General features: G+C 45.4%; 1 protein-coding gene across 4 annotated transcripts in view; it reads left to right on the plus strand.

Annotated features, from left to right (window-relative positions):
* Positions 1-911: 911 nt before the first annotated feature.
* Positions 912-19,899, plus strand: part of huwe1 (HECT, UBA and WWE domain containing E3 ubiquitin protein ligase 1) — a 37,781-nt gene continuing 18,793 nt past the window's right edge. For all 4 annotated transcript variants that reach the window (XM_030770023.1, XM_030770027.1, XM_030770025.1 and 1 more), the window contains exons 1-41: positions 912-953; positions 4,593-4,642; positions 5,055-5,124; positions 5,261-5,359; positions 5,491-5,697; positions 5,843-5,995; positions 6,192-6,254; positions 6,392-6,469; positions 6,627-6,674; positions 6,822-6,990; positions 7,147-7,247; positions 7,566-7,716; positions 7,892-8,019; positions 8,151-8,291; positions 8,401-8,506; positions 8,860-8,967; positions 9,058-9,159; positions 9,317-9,397; positions 9,601-9,707; positions 10,218-10,395; positions 10,599-10,690; positions 10,848-11,050; positions 11,239-11,296; positions 11,537-11,713; positions 11,924-12,169; positions 12,371-12,504; positions 12,742-12,845; positions 13,120-13,296; positions 13,553-13,769; positions 13,986-14,108; positions 14,219-14,456; positions 14,611-14,955; positions 15,125-15,247; positions 15,407-15,502; positions 15,749-16,018; positions 16,298-16,450; positions 16,657-16,784; positions 17,057-17,138; positions 17,362-17,538; positions 18,703-18,862; positions 19,366-19,772. In XM_030770023.1, coding sequence (XP_030625883.1) covers positions 5,080-5,124; positions 5,261-5,359; positions 5,491-5,697; positions 5,843-5,995; positions 6,192-6,254; positions 6,392-6,469; positions 6,627-6,674; positions 6,822-6,990; positions 7,147-7,247; positions 7,566-7,716; positions 7,892-8,019; positions 8,151-8,291; positions 8,401-8,506; positions 8,860-8,967; positions 9,058-9,159; positions 9,317-9,397; positions 9,601-9,707; positions 10,218-10,395; positions 10,599-10,690; positions 10,848-11,050; positions 11,239-11,296; positions 11,537-11,713; positions 11,924-12,169; positions 12,371-12,504; positions 12,742-12,845; positions 13,120-13,296; positions 13,553-13,769; positions 13,986-14,108; positions 14,219-14,456; positions 14,611-14,955; positions 15,125-15,247; positions 15,407-15,502; positions 15,749-16,018; positions 16,298-16,450; positions 16,657-16,784; positions 17,057-17,138; positions 17,362-17,538; positions 18,703-18,862; positions 19,366-19,772 — 5,775 coding nt within the window. In that variant the 5' untranslated portion in view covers positions 912-953; positions 4,593-4,642; positions 5,055-5,079. The remainder of the gene's footprint in view (positions 954-4,592; positions 4,643-5,054; positions 5,125-5,260; positions 5,360-5,490; positions 5,698-5,842; positions 5,996-6,191; positions 6,255-6,391; positions 6,470-6,626; positions 6,675-6,821; positions 6,991-7,146; positions 7,248-7,565; positions 7,717-7,891; positions 8,020-8,150; positions 8,292-8,400; positions 8,507-8,859; positions 8,968-9,057; positions 9,160-9,316; positions 9,398-9,600; positions 9,708-10,217; positions 10,396-10,598; positions 10,691-10,847; positions 11,051-11,238; positions 11,297-11,536; positions 11,714-11,923; positions 12,170-12,370; positions 12,505-12,741; positions 12,846-13,119; positions 13,297-13,552; positions 13,770-13,985; positions 14,109-14,218; positions 14,457-14,610; positions 14,956-15,124; positions 15,248-15,406; positions 15,503-15,748; positions 16,019-16,297; positions 16,451-16,656; positions 16,785-17,056; positions 17,139-17,361; positions 17,539-18,702; positions 18,863-19,365; positions 19,773-19,899) is intronic.

The raw sequence follows: 19,899 nt of genomic DNA on the forward strand, positions 1-19,899 counted from the left end.
GTTTTTTCAAATGAGCTCAATTAAACAGTTTTCTAAAAGTTTTATGACATTTTATGCATCTTTGTCATGCACTTTATTTCCTTATGTAATAAATTCCATTTTGGATTTTCACTATAAGTTTCAATAGTACAGTGATGTTCTCACCAGGTTTCACTAAATTTGAAGCCTTATTGGATGCACTGGGTACTCCAAGAAAAACAAACAAACAAACAACAGAAAGAGAAGCAACGAATCATGACCCAAAAGAAATCATCATATGCCCCTTTCCCTGAGATAGTGTCATATAAAAATAGCCTAGGAATTATGGCAGCTATCAGTTGGCATGCTCCCAGTATAATAATAAAAACAAAATACGTCTGACTAGTATATCACTTAGCAATACTTTTTTGGTGATGGCAAACACAAGTCATGAAAATGTAAAAATATGTATTTTCCATAACAACTTCGATCACGTGAGAAGAAAATGGGACACTTTTGGGTAAGGCGTACAGAAATGGCAGTATTTTCTCAAAAGCAAAGGTGGAGAACGCCAGCGATACGACTAATACGAGCAATGTCAGGACATACAAAGTATTTTGGGGCAACAGAATTAAGAACATTTTTAGAATACACACAAATGTGTACGTATAATTCAGTGCTTTGTTTAAAAATATATTCGTGCTTATTCCCAAGTTCACAACGTCCCCATGTCTAAGCAGGGAGAAATACTAATATCAATATTTATATTAAAAAGAGTTTAGGATGAGGGTCTTTATATACAGTAGTTTTCGGTATGCCTATTCTTTCTGAAACACTAGCTCCCAGCCTCGTTTGGAATGAAATGTTTGACGACACTGGATGTGCCCTAAACGCTTGCTGGGGAAGCTCTAAGGGCATCATCGCGAGATTTTGCTTAGAAACCAATCCTGTTCACTGCTGTAAGATGGAGAAGTTAAAATTGAGGCGCATTCAAGGTAAGTGATTAAATTCACTCCTGTTCGTGAACTTGACATTTGCGCGACGTGTGATTCAGAGTAATGGTTAGTACCATCAATAGGATTTGAAGTGTGCTGCATACGCGATCCAGGTCCTTTAAAGTAGAGTTTTGGGTGCAAAGTCCGGACATTCTACTATATGAACCGCCATTTTTAATTTGCGGTTCGACTGAAGAGCATTGTGGTGCTGTATGCACGCGCTATGTGTGCGCGCATATAGACTCACTCTATGCTATTTACATTGTAGTGTTTGCAGAATTTCTTTGGTATATGTTCATAGTATTTTTCATCGATAGACAAGGAAAACAATCTCAGCTGCATTGTTGGGAATCTGCATTCGGTCACGAGATGACGATATAAGAGGCCTTGGAGCTGTGTGATTACATGTGCTCATGTGAGAGATGGAGCAAATAAATCTGAGCTAACCTTAGCTAATATTAGAAAATCACGTATCTTAAATGGTTTTCTATTTGATAGCAGTTAAAATAGTTAGAGAGCTGCTATTGTATGAGCATGCCTAGTGTTTGCTATTTCTTCACCCCCACTTATGATCTGAAAAGGACCCAAAGATGACTCCTCCAACTTAACTTGGCTTCTTCGAATCGGCCCAGACACCTGCGTTAGCAAGCTAACAACATATTTTCTAGTTTTTGCACAGGTCGAACAAAGTGACCGAGAATATGTTCACGTTGGATGATATGTTTCCTTCAGTGATGGGCTATGTCTGTTGCGAGCCTTATTTTTTAAACCATGCTCTCACATATCAATGTAAAAAGAATGCTTGACTTCATGTACTTGGCTTGCCTATGTGTGGGTGCAGGATGTTTTTGGCTGTGTCACTTAAATTCCTAAGATGGTAAAAATGTTTATGGTGCACACCTTTCTTACATATTTCGTTGCTCCACATAGCCAATTCTGGCCGTAGTTCGTACAACAAAGCGTCTATAATGTACCAGTTTTGAGTCCAGTCTTTATGAAATACTGGCGCTGAACACTGTAGTGTTTTTCATTTTCTTCCCCTTTAGATTCAGTAACACTGAAGGGTCTGATGGGGTTCTTAACATAAAGGTAGCCTTTTTGTCTGCCTGACTGGCATCAAAAGCAAATTATTAGCAGTGTGGACACTTATCACAGCAATGGAACCGGGAAAGTTTGATGTTGGAGGACCTTTTCCCCAGTTCGCGTGAATGTAAATGCATCGTTTTGAAATGTGAATTCAGTTTGAATTGTTGGAGAGAACATTGCTGGAGAATTAAACGAACAAGGAAACCTGTTTATGTTCAGTGAAAAAATCAGTTGGCTCTTTATGGCATCAAATAGATTGCACAGACAGTTGATACATGTAAAGATGCAGGCGATGCTGTAGGTCGCTTAAAATGATTTTTTTACTTACTTTATAAATGATGACGTTCCATGGAAATCCATTTAGTAAATATAAGTGGCCAGACATTCTGATTTGGGATAAATGTAGGCTACCACAAAAATTAATTACAAATTATTGATGCTATAATTGCACAGCTCAACATTCTGACAACACTGTTGCACAGTTTTATTTTATTTTTTGTAAAAGTACTTTTGGGAAAGATTAATTATCAGTGACGCATTCAAACTAGAACATGATTCTGTCCCACGAAAAACCAACGCCACGATACTCAGGTAGCTACGCACAACTGCTGCAGTAAAACTCCACAACACATCACCCCTCAGTGTCATGCTAGGCCCGAATGGAGAATGATTCAGCGGGATATTATGCGTTTCTCAGCTAGCAAGCAAACCAACCAACCAGAGAACGCATGTCGGAAGCCGTATCTTTGAGCATCTGTTAGCTTATGAAAAACGATTCACAGCTACTCACGGTTTCATTCACCGAGTGTGTAACAGTAATAAATCCAGGTATGGTGTGACATTTCCTAATAATGTTTATGTGTGTGTCTTTATGGATCGGTTATCAGCAAACTATTGATACAAGAGTAATTTGCGGGCTTTTAGACAGGCCTGTCGCAGCCGGGCGCTAGATTTGTCAACTAAACATGCGGAGCCAAGTTAAGAAGTGGCTTGGTATGGTTGAACCTATCGGATTACGTCTCCCAATTTGTCTGTGTTTCGTTGCACAGTAGTCATAGCAGTTTAACATTTGTGGATTAAACTAAACAACCTTGACTACAAGGTTGGGATGTATTGTTATTTGGGTTGAGTTTGAGATGAGCAGAGTTTTGTTGACATTGTAAGGATCATCGACTGCACCAACTAGCTGTGAAGCTATTTAGCAATTTAAGCGATTTGGTAGGTATCCCTGGGCAGGTATGTTAGCATAACATTTGAGATAGCTAAGCTGGCTAACACAGCAAGGCTAACGCTAGTTAGTGATCACTAACTGGCTTTATGTGTAAGATTTGTAAATAAATGTCCTCGTAAATCTCATAGTGACGGGTTTTTCATGTAATTTGGTTCGAATGTTGGCTAATCGCAATGGACTTCACAGCATCCTTGTTTTGGTTTAAGTTACTGATGAAGTGTTATTTGCCAACCTATCTAGCTAAGCTAGCTAGCAAGAAAGTTAGCAACCACAAGCCAGGGAAAGCTAACAGCTACAGTGGCTATCAACTAGCGAAGTGCCTCCCGGTCTCTGTGTTTTCACTTTGTAGGTTATCCCAGTTTGGGAGAGGTCAGGTAATGGGTTCCATTTCCATCACATTTCGTCACTTAATGTCTTATATTTTTCGCTTAGATCTTGAAATCGAGGAAAATGGGAGAGTTTATTGGACAGCTAACATTAAAGGAGGTGGTCGTACGTCATGTTCATTTCGTTTTTGCAGTTAGCCAGCTACCCGTGACATGGTTTACGGCTAACTAAATGGCTATTGTATTGTTTCCACTGCTCAATAGCCGAAGAGAGAGCTTGTATTTCTAACAATACTACCACTTTTCTGGGTTTTACATGAACACGGAAGTATTGCGGCTATTGTGCTTGCGTATGTGTGCGAAAGTAGTATGCCATATATTGGTTGGTTTTGCCACTGCTGTTTCCTTTGATCCACAGCCAGAAACAAGCCCTAGGTTCAGATGCGCCTTCTATTAGTAAAGTTAGTAAGTAGCGTAGATAGCGTTTGTTTGGGTGTGTTGAACAATATTTTTACGGTGAAGATATCTGAGAGGATGTGGTTGAGAAACAACCGTTTCTCAACCCCCTACATTGATTTTAAGTGACATCTCCTGGGCTGTCATTTCTCCTCTGGCCTGCTAGTCCTCCTTCAGCCCTGTGTAAACAACTTAGAGTTGCAGTTAAATTAAAGAAAAATATTCGAGTCACAATTATATAGTTTGCTACAAAACAAGATGGTTTTTGCTTTGTCTAATAAGAGGCGTGTGGGAGTCTACATTCCTGTCATAAATATCCTTCAACACTTAGACTGGGGAAGGTTTTTTTCTGTATCTCTTCTGTTTTACTTACCTTCACTTTAAAATGACAGAATTCATATTTGTAGACTGAATACTTCAGGTATATTGATGACTTAAATCACAGCCAACAGTTAGAAGGGCTGTGTTGGTGTAATTAAGTTTTTTGTGTCTGTGTGTGTGTGTGTGCAATCTGCTGACACAGTTTTTGTTTCTTTGTAGGTATTGTATATGAAAGATGCTGTTAAGTTGGAATTGCCAAAATACTTATCGTAAGTACTCAGAGTGTCTGTTGATGATGTTGACAATCCGTCTCTGCTGCATACACAAACATTTCACTTATTCTTCACTTTTATCTTAATGTAGTTTGCATTGGCTTATGATTTAAGTTTGTTTTATGAATGAATTCACTCTTAAGAAATTCATGCATCATACATAGGTCCTTTTGGGGGGAGGGGAAAAAGATTTTTAGTTCCCTTAGCTCGTGGCTTTTGTCACATCTACCCGATGATACCAATTGGGTGCTGCGGTGCCTATGAATTGGGCACTGGCATTTCAGAGTCTCGAGCCAGTGAACACTGAGCATTGTTCCATTGGCACGTACTTTGTGCCATGTTGGTGACTAAGTTTAATGCATTTTGTCTGTTAGCTAACTTTTTTTTCTGTTTTTTTTTTTTAAATAAGGATCAGTGTGTAGAAACTAGTGACCATGAAGGTTGACAGAAGCAAATTAAAGAAAACCCCCACAGAAGCGGTCAGTATGTCCATTTATTGCTCTCTTTCTCTCTCACTTTCTCTCTCTCTCTCTCTCTCTCTCTGCTTGTGTGAATGCCTGCACTTAGTGTCCCTGCTCTATTGACTTGTCCTTTACCTCCTCCCTCTCTCCTCAGCCTGCTGACTGCAGGACGCTCATAGAGAAGTTGAAAGGATGCAGTGACGAGCAGCTGCTGCTGGAACTGCAGCAAATCAAAACCTGGAATATAGGAAAGGTGAGCACAGCAGCCGGACTGGTGGGGCGTCTGAACTCTCGCTGACCTCTGTAATCCGAAGAAATTCCAGATATCCAAGTCTCCAAGTTCAAGTCCTTGAATGTTTCCTCTCTCTCTCTCTGTCTGGGCAGTGTGAGTTGTACCACTGGGTGGACCTGTTGGACCGCTTTGATGGGATTCTCTGCGATGCTGGCCAGACAGTGGAGAACATGTCTTGGCTGCTGGTGTGTGACCGGCCGGACAACGGGCAGCTCAAAGCTTTGCTGTTGGCCGTGCTCAATTTCACAGCCCTGCTGATTGAGTACAGCTTCTCCAGACACCTGTACAGCTCTATAGAGGTAAAACAACTGGAGCCTCTCTCTCTCTCTCTCTCTAACTTTCTGGCCTTGACAGCTAACGCAGAATCTTGTTATACCTCTTATGTCATGTCATGTTTCAATCAATGTCTGATTTTATTTTCCATCCCCCTCTCTCTCTCTGCAGCACTTAACCACCTTGTTAGCCTCCTGTGACATGCAGGTGGTTCTGTCTGTGCTGAACCTGCTCTATGTGTTCAGCAAGCGCTCTAATTACATTACCAGACTGAGCTCAGACAAGAGGAGCCCTCTGCTGGCACGCCTGCAACACCTGGCCGAGGTACGGCACCCCTCTTTTGATCTGTTTACTAATTAATTATTCATAAGGTTGGGAGAACAGGAAAAAAGTCTACGATATTGACATTGGGGCTCTCATTTTTATCTACTTGAAGAAAGATCATTTCCAGTTGTGTGTGCTCTTCTCCATTTTTCATTGTTCTCGTTTGTTCTTGGTGAATATTTTTGGTGATCTGTAGAGCTGGGGAGGGAAGGAGAACGGCTTTGGTTTGGCAGAATGCTGCAGAGATCTGCCTATGTCGGTGAGTTCCTCTAATCGCTCTTTCACAGCAGTCGCTGAGTTTTATTTTTGATCATCTGATAACTGTCACACAGTGACACTGCCCCTATATTCATTCCTTTACCTTCTCTGACTGTACTGGTGTAATTGTTCATGTAGAAATACCCACCCAGTGCCACAACCCTGCACTTTGAGTTCTATGCTGAGCCCAGCTCTGAAGTCAAAGTAGAAAGAAAGGTATGAAATCATGTCTGCTACGATTTCTGATAGCTTCACTTTGCCCTCACAGCAGTAATGACAGTTTTAGCTATTTGTGTTTATGTTTTTATAGCATCATAGTGTCGTTTTTCCTGTGTAAATCTAATAACATTTCTCATAATTCTCTGTTTAACAGTCCAGCAGCAACACACTACACTACATACACATTGAGCAACTTGACAAGGTGCGTGAAGTTTCTCGCCGCTGGTGTTACTAGTGCCGTGCTCTGTGATGGAGCTGATGACTGCTTACATATGTTAACGGGCGTCTGATTGTGTTGTGAATTGAACTGTGGAGTTTTTTTTGTTTTTTTTTTCTTGCTCATGCCCAGATCTCGGAGAGCCCTTCAGAGATCATGGAGTCGCTGACGGTCATGTACAACATCCCTAAGGACAAGCAGACGCTGCTGTTCACACACATCCGTCTGGCCCATAGCTTCTCCAACCACAAGAAGAGGCTGCAGGCTGTCCAGGCCAGGCTGCACGCTATCTCTATATTAGGTAATTGAGCCAAGCTGGGCCCTTGACTTTTACGCAGACCCCATTCATATTCATCATGAGGCACCAGAGGGCTGTCTCTCTCTCTGTCTCTCTCTGTCTCTCTCACTTGTTCTCTGTGCATCTGCTGAGGTCGATGTTTTGTTGCTGTATGTGTAGTGTACTCCAACGCCCTCCAGGAGTCAGCCAACAGTATCCTCTACAACGGGCTGATCGAGGAGCTGGTGGATGTTCTGCAGATCACTGACAAACAGCTGGTGGTGAGAGAGCCTTTTACCTCATTTTTCTTTCTCTCTGTCGGCCTCTCACATGAGTTTCAGCCAAAAAAATGTTTCGGGGTACTCTTTACTGGTGTATGATATTCTGCTGCTTTTACCAGCCCAAACTTGACAGGGTATTACAAGACAAGATCTCCAGTAGGACTCAGCTAACTTATATTTGCAGAACATTACAGTCATTAGTACTCAAAGTTTAACATGCATGCTGCAGTTAGTTTTCAAATGCTAAGGCACATCAAAGATCTGAAAGTGCCGAGTTTGAATGCTCATCTTGTTTTTAATCATCCGTGTTTATCGCAGGACATCAAAGCCGCCTCCTTGCGCACTTTGACGTCAATCGTCCACTTGGAACGGACACCCAAACTGTCCAACATCATCGACTGCACTGGCACGGCCTCCTACCATGGCTTTCTGCCCGTGCTGGTGCGCAACTGCATACAGGCCATGATTGGTGAGTTAAAAGCACCACGGTGTTTCACTGCGTATCGCATAGAACAACCGAAGGACATAACGGCGCTCAGTACAGGGAAATGTACGAGGTTGTATTTCGAGGGGAATTATTTGGTTCTGTGCTCTGTTCGCTTTGATGGTAACCGTTGCCGTTGTGTCTTTTGTCAAAACACCAGACCCGTTGATGGAGCCCTACCCGCACCAGTTTGCCACAGCCCTCTTCTCCTTTCTCTACCACTTGGCCAGTTACGATGCTGGTGGAGAGGCGCTGGTCTCCTGTGGAATGATGGAAGCTCTGCTGAAGGTAGATGCTCATTTGTCTTTCCTTGCCTTCTTACCTCATTCTCATCTTTTTAAATCGGGCCTTCCTGTTTGTGTGTCTCGGGTCTGAGTCCGTGAGGCGTGATGGAAAGGCGCTCTCCTCTCTGTCCTCAGGTGATTAAGTTTCTGGGAGATGAGCAGGACCAGATTACCTTTGTGACGCGGGCGGTGCGTGTGGTGGACCTCATCACCAACTTGGACATGGCTGCCTTTCAGTCCCATAGCGGCCTTTCCATCTTCATCTGCAGACTGGAGGTACAGTCACTCTGATATTGGATGTTTAATCCCCCTCCCTGCTCTGGCAAATCTCTAACCACTGTGCCCCTCTCTGTGTGTGTGTGTGTGTGTGTGTGTGTATACACAGCATGAGGTGGACCTGTCTCGGAAAGAGTGCCCTTTTGTTATCAAGCCAAAGATCCAGAGACCCAGTGCTGCTGCAGACACAGAGGACATGGACACAGACATGGACAGTCAGTGCCTTCCTTTCACTGTTTTTTTTTTTGTTGCTGGTTTTTTTTTTTTTAATGCTACAGTAACTCTCACGACAGAAATGAATCCCAGGCTCCTGTTTAATTTTCTGTTTTGCTAAAGCATTATTTTTAAGAGTGCCGATTAAAATTAGTGAACTATTTGTATTGTTTTACATTTTCCCCATGTCAAGATAAAATAATATTTCCCCTGTCATGTTCTTTTTCTAGACAGTGTAACGTGTGTTGATAGTAGCTGATACTGACTATAACAGGTCTAAGAGTTTGGTGAGAAGGAGCAGTAACTGTTTCTCAGTGTTTATTAGTATTGATTGTAGATGTTGTCGGTTGTGCAGTGTCTGAAGTTGCCATGGAGAGCAGCCCCGGGCCATCCACCTCCACAGGCTCCAGAGCCGACACAGACCCACGGACACAGAGCAGCACGGCTAGCGCACCCAGAGCAGGTAAATCACGCACAGCCCTGCGCTCTATAGGACTACAGGAGAAAGACTGTTTGTCCACATGTTTGGCTAATGGGCTGCTTTCTCTAACAGGTGTGCAGTGCATTCCACAGAGGGCAGCTCTGTTGAAGTCTATGCTCAACTTCTTGAAGAAGGCGATACAAGACCCTGCCTTTTCTGATGGCATACGTCATGGTAAAGCCTGACTCTTAGTGTTTTGTGTGTGTGTGGACGAGTCATGTTGTGATTGAAATTTTTTAATCATATTTCATCTTTTAATGCTCGCGGATGCAATGTTGGTGTCAGTATCTGGTGAATCTGTATGATGTAGGGTTTTTTTCTCTCTCTGTAGTAATGGATGGGTCCTTGCCTACCTCGCTGAAGCACATCATCAGTAATGCAGAGTATTACGGCCCTTCACTTTTCCTCTTGGGTGAGCACACACATACACGCACGCACGCACACACACATACAGAGTAACGCGTCTAACTTTTACAGCTCTGGACCTGTGAAGCCTTTCTTATTACACCCAGACGTAGACATTGACACGTCTCAAAATGCAAAATATTCTTCAAACTGGCTCAGGCTCTTATGAAAAGTTTTGCACCTCTCTCTCTCTCTCTGTTGTTTTCTCAGCTACGGAGGTGGTGACAGTGTTTGTGTTCCAGGAGCCCTCTCTTCTCTCCTCTCTGCAGGACAACGGCCTCACTGATGTTATGCTTCACGCGTTACTCATCAAAGACGTGAGTCTACAGTCATGGCCTTGCATTCTTCCTTTTTTTGTCTGTCTGCCTCTCTCTCTCTCTCTCTCTCTCTCTCTGTCTTTGTTTCTCACTTTCCTTTCATCTGTCTTTCGCTTTACATCTGTCTCTTGGCACTTTCTTTTACTTTCACTTTTACGCACACGCTCAGAACCTGCTCTGCCTGCTAAAATGTCGTCTCGGCAGTTCACTCAGAGGGTCTTGGCTTTGCTCGATGGAGACGTCATCTGAAGACACTCATCTGTTCCCTGTTTTACTCCCACGGCCTCACCTTAAAAAACTTGTAACACATCCATTCACTCTTCAGTATGTCCACACTTGTCACCTCTCTGCCGTTGGAGTCTCTAGGAGGCTTTTGTTTCCCAGCATTCCCTCTCCGACTCTGCCCGTTTCCCTTGCCACTCTGTCTCTCACTTGCTTTCTCTTCTTTTTCCTCCCCTGCTTTTTTTTTTCTTTCTCCATTTCTCTCTCTCACAGTCTTTCTCTCTGCAGGTCCCTGCCACCAGAGAAGTGCTGGGCTCCCTTCCCAATGTGTTCAGTGCCCTGTGCCTCAACGCCCGTGGCCTGCACTCCTTCGTTCAGTGTCAACCCTTCGAACGCCTGTTCAAGGTGCTGCTCTCGCCCGACTACCTGCCCGCCATGCGCCGCCGCCGCAGCTCTGACCCGCTGGGTGAGTTTCAGAAACAGGCCAAGAAAAAGAAGGCCTTTTTGAAGTGTTCCTTTTTTACGTTTTTTTTTTCCCCTTCAGTTTTACACTGTTAGTGACGGCTTGTCGGACAGTGCCAGGTTTCTCTTAAGACTGAAGCTTGCGTTGAATGTTTAAACGTGCATGTATGGGGTTCTGTCTATTTAAACGTTGGTTTTGATCCTCAGGGGACACGGCCTCTAATTTGGGCAGCGCTGTGGACGAGCTGATGAGACACCAGCCAACGCTAAAGACAGACGCCACCACCGCCATCATCAAGGTAGGTCGTCCAGCGGTCATACCCCCCCCCCCCAACCCCCCCCCGCCGGCCTGTCTGAGTGGGATTTTTTTTTTCCATTTTGGGTTGTTTGAGTTGTCATATATTGGTGATAATTTGTGTGTTTGGCAAATCTACGCCGAACTTTTTTCCTTTGCAGTTACTGGAGGAGATCTGTAACTTGGGCAGAGCACCTGAATACATTTGCCAGAAGCCATCCATCCAGAAAGCAGACGGCACGGTCACAGTGCCCCCCGCCCGCTCCAACCACGCCGCCGAAGAGGCCTCCAGTGAGGACGAGGAGGAGGAAGAGGCACTGCACACCTTCAGTCAGCAGCAGGGGGAGCCAGAGAGCAATAGACAGTCAGTACTTTCTCTCTCTCTCTCTCTCTCTCAGTATTGCTGCACTGGTAACAGACCTTAATGATCAGTAATTATTAATAACCAATGAGACAATGTCATCTCTGTGTAAAAACCTACCTTGGTGTGGATTTGTTTAGATTTTGCTGAGGATGACGTGAGTCACCAGGGTGATTGATTTGTTTTTGCAGGGTGGTTGGCACAGAGGAGCGGATACCCATTCCCCTTATGGATTACATTCTGAATGTGGTAAGAGCTGAATCAGCGAGTCATGAATCAGACGCCCAGAGTCTCTCAGTTCAGTCTTAATTTTTACGTCGCTGTGACTCTCCATTTTTCAATGCCAGATGTACTTACTTTCTCCCTGCTAAGGACAGCTGTGGTTATTTACTAAGAAGTCCAAAAAAACGTCATTCTAAATTAGATTAACCCTCTGTAAAAGGCCAGGAGAAAACTGCACTCATTGGTTTTTCACCCCCTGTTTTCCAGATGAAATTTGTGGAGTCTATTCTCAGTAACAACACCACTGATGACCACTGTCAGGAGTTTGTCACCCAGAAAGGACTCCTGCCATTGGTTTCCATTCTGGGCCTACCAAACCTTCCCATTGACTTTCCCACATCTGCCGCCTGCCAGGCTGTGGCGGGCGTCTGCAAATCCATCCTGGTGAGACTTCCAAAAAGACATCTGTTACAAAGATATCATCACCTTTCCAGCTTTTATTATATAACTTTCATAAAGTCAGAGACATTCCATGTATAAGCAGTGAATTCAGCTCTATCCTGCCAAAACCTGTTTTCTGTTGTTGTTGTTGTTTTTAAATATCGTAAAATGAAGTGAAAAAATGTCTGAACCTCCTCTTTGTTCTCCTGGTAGACTTTATCCCATGAGCCGAAGGTACTGCAGGAGGGCCTGTGTCAGTTAGACAGCATTCTCTCGGCTCTGGAGCCTTTGCACAGACCCATCGAAGTGCCAGGAGGCTCCGTGCTGCTGAGAGAGCTGGCCAACGCCGGCCACGTCACGGACGCCACCCTGTCTGCCCGCGCCACGCCCCTGCTGCACGCCCTCACCGCTGCACACGCCTACATCCTCATGTTCGTCCACACCTGCAGAGTCGGACAGGTGAGGCACCTCCGGAAACATTACACTGATATCTTAAAGAAAAAAAAAAAAAGACCTATTCGTTGTGTTGGAGATGTAGGTTGAGAGAGAGCGAGTCATTATTTTTCCATACAAATGTGTTGATAGAGTTGAAGTGAATGTGTCAGTGTGGTTGATCTCATGTTGACTTTTACATTATAAGGCGTTCTCTCTCTCTCTCAGAGCGAGATCCGGGCTATCTCAGTGAACCAGTGGGGCTCCCAGCTGGGTCTAAGTGTGCTGAACAAGCTGAGTCAGCTCTACTGCTCTCTGGTGTGGGAAAGCACCGTCTTACTATCCCTCTGCACACCCAACAGGTCAGCAGTTTACTCACATTACATGCTCAGTCTGTCTGTTTTGTCTTGTTTTTTTACCCTTAGCATACAGTTGCAGTACCTGTTACAGAGCCTTTTGTCTGGCCCGTCTCCTGTTTGACCGTCACTATAGCCCTGAGTGCTAGCAGTGTTCCCGGGCCAGGCTGAGTCTGTTTCGTGTTTGCTGGAGCCGTGTTATCTGTTCCATCTGTACAATATGTTTTTGTGTCTGCGCTGCAGTCTGCCTCCTGGCTGTGAGTTTGGCCAGGCCGACATGCAGAAACTGGTGCCTAAGGAGGAAAAACCGTCCACCAGCACAGCTGCTAGCGGAGCCAGAAGAACTGGTAAAAAAAACAAAAAAACCCACACACACACTCACGCAGCTATGGTGTCTGTCTTCCAATGGTACTGCAGTTCTCTCCCAGTTTAAGTCCGTTAAGTAATTGTCAAGATTTTCCGCTTTGTTTCCTTCAAATTGAATCAGAGACCTGCCCTGTCACTGCTTCCAGTAATGACTTCATTTCCTAGAGCCTTTTAATAAGCTGTCGAGTGTGTAGCTGGAAGCTGTTTTATTGTATTTTCTCTCTTTCTCTCTCTCTCTCTCTCTCTCTCCTGTAGCAGAAACAGAGACTCTGGATCCCTCAGCCCAAGGTCTGCTGGAGGGTATGGGATTGGACGGAGACACTCTCGCTCCCATGGAGACGGATGAACCCACCGCCACGGACCCCAAAACCAAGTCCAAACTCACCCCTGCCATGGCAACACGCATCAAGCAGATCAAACCTCTGCTCTCTGGTGTGTGTCAGCATGACTTCAACAATTCCAGTCTCTGCTCTTGTGTAATCTAAATTTGATCTGCGTCGAAGGCATTAGTGTTTGTATCGGCATATTCCTCTGTGTTTTGTCCTTTTCATCAACAGCTTGTTAGCACACGAAGATTAAAATATTAATGATGATGGCTAATTGGTAGCCATTGCTGATTAAATGATATGTGGGGAGACAGTGACTGTGTGACACATTCTCTCTGAGCCGTACTGCCTCTGGTCCGCAGCGTCGTCTCGTCTGGGCCGGGCTCTGGCCGAGCTCTTTGGGCTGCTGGTGAAGCTCTGTGTGGGTTCACCCGTCCGGCTCCGACGCTCTCATCACACCACCAGCACGGGCACTGCCCCCACGCCAGCCGCCCGTGCCACCGCGTCCTCACTCACCAAACTCCTGACTAAAGGCCTGAGCTGGCAGCCACCCCCCTACACGCCAACCCCACGCTTCAGGTAGACACACCCACCACCGCTACCATCACCTCCACCTCCTCCAGAGTCGTAGTGAGACTAGAACTGCTATGTGGGAGTTGCCTGACTGCTGTCTGAACTGTCTTGTCTCTCTCTCCCTCCCTCTTTCTCTCGCTCTCTCGCTGTCTCTTCCTCGCTCTCGCTCTCGTTCTCTCTCTCTCTCTCTCTCTTTCGCTCTCGCTCTCTGTCTCTCTTTAGGCTGACGTTCTTCATTTGCTCTGTGGGTTTCACCTCTCCCATGCTGTTTGATGAGAGAAAATACCCTTACCACCTCATGCTGCAGAAGTTCTTCTGCTCTGGTGGACACGACGCTCTGTTTGAGTGAGTGGAAAGAAATGACAGACCAAAGACACACCCAGATGAGCAGTGATACCTCTCTTTGACTACCACAAGGCATTCTCATCTTCCCTCTCTCTCTCTCTGCTGTTCAGGACCTTTAACTGGGCCCTGTCCATGGGGGGCAAGGTGCCAGTTTCAGAGGGGCTGGAGCACTCTGACCTGCCTGACGGTACGGGGGAGTTTCTGGACGCCTGGCTCATGCTGGTGGAGAAGATGGTGAACCCCAGCACGGTGCTGGACTCGCCTCACTCCCTCCCTGCCAAAGTGCCCGGGGCTACGCCCACCACCCCTCAGTTCAGTGCCCTTCGCTTCCTCATCGTCACACAGAAGGCAAGGACACAGGCTGAGCCTTGTTTTTTGACTTCTACAGATGATTATTATAAAACCAAAAAAAACATCCTGTTCTATCCCAGCAACATAAATAATGAAAGGTTTACTTATGAAACATTTAACGCTATGCGTTCCCCCCCGTTCCCCCCTCCAGGCTGCTTTTAACTGCATCCGCAGCCTGTGGAACCGGAAACCGCTGAAGGTGTACGGAGGACGGATGGCCGAATCCATGCTCGCCATCCTGTGTCACATCCTGCGCGGAGAGCCCATCATCCAGGAACGCCTGGCCAAAGAGAGAGAGGGCTCCGCACGCCCTGACGACGAGGGCAGCTCCTCTGGCCCGGGAGGAACCAGCGGAGCTCCTGGCACGGGAGGAGCGGTGGGCGAGGGAGCGTCGGGGGCGGGTACGGCCGGCGCAGGGACCGGAGGATCCGGAGAGGACGGGAGCAGCTCCACCCCCCGCAGAGAGCCACAGGTCAACCAGGCCCAGCTCACTCAGGTAACGGACCAGACACACACACACACACACACACACACACACGCGCGCGCGCCACTGCTGGACCTGTTCGTTATTTTCAACCCTTCAGCTCTGTTTCCAGTGCCTTAGGACTGTGTTACGTTTCCTTATGTTTTACCCTCGTTTTTGTGTTTTTCTGCCGTCGGTTCAGCTGATGGACATGGGCTTCTCCAGAGAGCATGCTATGGAAGCCCTGCTCAACACCAGCACCATGGAACAGGCCACAGAGTATCTGCTCACTCACCCACCCCCACTCCTCAGTGCAGCCGTCAGGGTAAGAACTCAACCTGGCATACGGGCTTAATCCCCTCACCACACTCAAATTCACAGACAGGGTTATGCCCAGTGATAGGTGAAAAGTGTATTTTGGTATGTCTGTAGTAGTTTATAGAGAGAGTATGCAGAAGTTATTACAGTAAGCTTTGTTCTTTAGGAATTCACCATGTCTGAAGAAGACCAGATGATGAGAGCCATTGCTATGTCTCTGGGACAGGAAGTCAGCATGGAACAGCGCTCTGACTCACCTGAGGTGAGTAGTCACGTGTGTGTGCTCCTGTACACACATGCACCAGCGCACACACATGGCACACTCTCCCCTTTCACTTACATTTTCTTCTCACCCAGACTTTACCTCAGAGAGTTATCACATTATCATAAATGTCTCACACTTAAAGCACTGAAGGAGTTTGTAACACGGCTTCTAAACGTTGAACCTTTACGTGGGTTTGTGAGGAATAATTACAATATTTGGCTGCTGCCTGTTTTGCGTACCCAGGAGGCAGCCCGCAGGCGTGAGGAGGAGGAGAGGAGAGCGAGGGAGCGGGCAGAGGAGGAGGAGGCTCGTTGCTTGGAGCGGTTCTTAGAAGCCGAGCCTTTGGACAGTACCGAGCTGCATGCCTTCACTGACACCATGCTTCCAGGCTGTTTCCATCTGCTGGACGAGCTACCAGACACAGTGTACAGACTCTGCGACCTCCTAATGACAGCCATCAAGAGAAACGGCCCGGAGTACAGAGACCTCATCCTCAGACAGGTCGTCAACCAGGTCAGTACTGAAACAACTCTGCGACAGCACACTCAAACTTCCACCACACATCTATTGCAAAAAAACAACTCTCTTCAAACTCTGCTGTATCAAAGCTTTAGCATTTAATGTCTTAAACAGTAGTCCCATACTGTTTTGTTAGTCTTACAGTCGAAGTGAAAGAATTGCAATAAAAAATGTGTTATATTTATTATGCCACCACTGTCAGGAGTTTGCTGTTAATGTCCTTGCTCACAGGCTCTGTGTGTGTTTGTGTGTGTGTGTGTGTGTGTTTTGCAGGTGTGGGAGGCGGCGGACGTGTTGATTAAAGCTGCGGTTCCACTCACCACCAGTGACACTAAGACTGTGTCTGAGTGGACCAGACAGATGGCAACCCTGCCCCAGGCCTCCAACCTGGCAACCCGCATCCTGCTGCTAACACTGCTCTTTGAGGTACACAAACATCTACACACACATCTACATTAATGCAAACACACGCACACTCACACACTTCTGCACGGTCACATAAACACACATAGACACATACACACACTCTTTTCGTTCAAGCGTTTCCACACAGCTGTCATATGTGTTCACACTGAACTTCACATGCTGGGGTTCATTGGCTGAATTTGTGTGTATGTGTGTGTGTGTTTTAGGAGCTGAAGCTGTCGTGTGCGCGGGTAGTGGAGAGCAGCGGGGTCCTGACGGTGTTGATTAAGCTCCTGGAAGTGGTGCAGCCCTGTCTGCAGGCTGCCAAAGAGCAGAAAGACATCCAGACGCCCAAGTGAGTGGCCACAGACTCTGTCTAGTGTGTGTCTGCATATGACTGATTGCCCAAAACTATTTCTCAACTTCTCAAGCTTTTTTCCCTGAGGTTCTGCTCGGCTGATGCTAGCACTTTTGATATTGATGTACCTACTTAACAAACAACCAAAGACGTGTTAATGTATCATATCAGTGGGGTTTTTTTTACTGTGTCTTCATGGTCCCTGGGCTTGTACTATGTCTTATTGGGCTGAGGATGTGCTCTTGACTGTTTTCATTCACTCAATGTAGATGGATCACCCCAGTGCTTCTGATCATAGACTTCTATGAAAAAATGGCTGTTTCATCCAAACGACGAGCCCAGATGAACAAGGTCTGTATCGGTCACCTTCCTATAGACATTTGACTGTTTCAGTAATGTCTGTCACATGAACTGTGAGACATACATGTTGATTTGTTTGCTCAGACAAGTTGAAAATGCATTGTGAAACATCAGAATGTGATTATGAGTCCTGTATATGGAACTGTGTGTGTGTGAGTGTGCATGCGAAACAGAGAGAGGTAAAATGGTGGTTCTTGTCCTCTACCTGTGGCAGTACCTACAGCCCAATGGAAATAATTGGCGCTGGTTTGACGATCGCTCAGGCCGCTGGTGCAGCTACAGCGCCAGTAACAACAGCACCATCGACTCAGCCTGGAGGGCAGGAGAGACCAGTGTCCGCTTTACCGCCGGCCGCAGGAGGTACACCGTCCAGTTCAACACCATGGTACAGGTAAGACTCACAAGTCAACATGAGCCCAACAACGACTTAACATATCAGTGTGAATATGTCGTGTGTGTGTGTGTGTGTGTGTGTATGTATGTATATATATATATATATATATATATACTATAAAATCATGTCATTTTAAATATATAAATATAATTCATGAAAATCTAATTATAATTCCCAAGTATATAAATATAAACCTAAAGGTATAAATATAGAACTTTAGTCTGATGAAGATCTCTGGGTGTCATGTTGAGGTCCTAAATCAGTCACATGATCAGTTGGCACCACCACCATTTTATTTGCGTAGCTGTTTCATTACCACAGTTAGAGAAGTTTGGTCCATCTAGAAAAGAGATTCTTTACTATTTCTCTAGCTCTTTGGGCCATCTCTTCACCAGCTCCCTGTGAAATTTGGCTCCCCTACTTGAAAGGTCCAAATATGAAGAAAATAAGGACCCCATAATGAAGTCCAAAATATTGCCTCATTCAAATTTAAATTATTTAATGTTTTTGTTTGATTATCTTTGATTAGTGTCAGTAAAATTTTACTGTAAACTTGTTTTGCTCACTCAGTAGCCTATGAAGAAAAAAAATGGAATTATTTAAAAATAAAAAATTAGTCTTGTGACAAGCCTGAATATAACTTTTATGTATTCAGGAGTTACATTTATATATTCAAGAATTATATTTATGTATTCGGGAATTGTATTTATACATTCAGCTTTATATATTTCCTGTTTGGTCTCTCATAATTAGTAAATATTAATTAATAGTAAAAAAAAATTGTGTGTGTGTGAATGTATATATGTGTATACATACACACACACACACACACACACACATATGTATATATAGGTATGGGTGTGTATGTATAGGGTGTGTGTGTGTGTGTGTGTGTGTGTGTATATATATATATATATATATATATATATATATATATATACATATATTGTTAGTTAGTTATTTTTTACACATGCACACATACACAGACACATAACTGTATATATATTGAGGTATTTAATATATATATTGCGGTATTTAATGTTTTGACAGTGCTGCAGTGGTTAGATAAGCAGAGCCCTCCTCTTCTCCTTGTTTCTAAGTCTGGCTGCGTCTTTCCTTCCTTCTCTCTCTCTCTCTCTCTCGCTCTCTCTCTCCCTGCAGGTGAACGAGGAGACGGGGAACAGGCGGCCTGTGATGCTGACGTTGCAGAGAGTGCCCCGAGTGGCCAAGCCCTCTAAGACAGGCAGCGTGACTGACGCTGAGAGAGAGGAGGCAGACAGGGAGCAGAGAGCCAAGACTGACGAGTCCCACACAGACACCGGTAAACATGGCTTAACTCTCAGTGGACCCACTGCTCTCTGGATAGCTGACACAGGAGACAAGCATGCATTTTTGGTTTTGGCTTGCGCTGGCTGAAAATTCTGTTTTATTGGCATGTTGTGACAGAGTGGTTTTTAATTAGATTCGTTTGTCTCAGTGGACATTTGCCTTATGTTTCTCAGCAAAGGACAATAATTATAAAACTATGCAGAGCACATGTGGAATAAAATGCAATACAGATGATCTCTTAGCAGCAGATAACATGATAAATCAAAGGAGAACATAAAGTGGTCTTAGTGGAAACAGCTTTCAGTCTCTCAGCCAGCTGTGGTGTATGGTTTTTAAACATGTCTGTAGCACAGTGTACTGTAGTATATAGCACAAGAAGTACATATTTTTGGCCCATATATTTTCATTTCTTTTGTGTTTCCTTTCTTTGTCTTTGTCTCTTCGTCTGCTGATAGAAACTCACTCACTCTTTGTCCTCCCTTTTCTCCTCCTCAGAGTCTGGCTCTGTTGCCGTGGAAATGGCTCCCCCTAAAGACGAGACGGAGCAGAAGGAGACGTCTGGCGCCGCCCCGGCGCCTCCCTCGGCCTCTCAGGACCCTTCGTCGTCCGGTGGCATCGTGGTGCAGGGCCTGACGGAGGAGATGACCACGGTGCTGATCCGCGCCTGCGTCAGCATGATCAGCGTTCCCGTGGATCCGGACACGCTGCACGCCACACTGCGTCTCTGCCTGCGTCTCACGAGGAACCACCACTACGCCATGATGTTCGCCGAGCTCAAGAGCACCCGCATGATCCTGGGCCTCACCCAGAGCTCTGGCTTCAACGGCTTCACGCCGCTTGTCACCCTCCTCTTTCGCCACATCATCGAGGACCCTGCCACCCTGCGCCACACCATGGAGAAGGTACCGGCAGCCTGAACATTCTTTCAGCACTTCAGGGTTTTTTTTTGGGGGGGGGGGGGTGCTCTGGTCTTGCTGAGAATGGAATGAGAATGGAATGTTTGTCCACTCAAACTCACCACCGAACCCG

This window comes from Chanos chanos, chromosome 3, assembly GCF_902362185.1.
Source record: "Chanos chanos chromosome 3, fChaCha1.1, whole genome shotgun sequence".
Taxonomy (NCBI): Eukaryota; Metazoa; Chordata; class Actinopteri; order Gonorynchiformes; family Chanidae; genus Chanos; species Chanos chanos.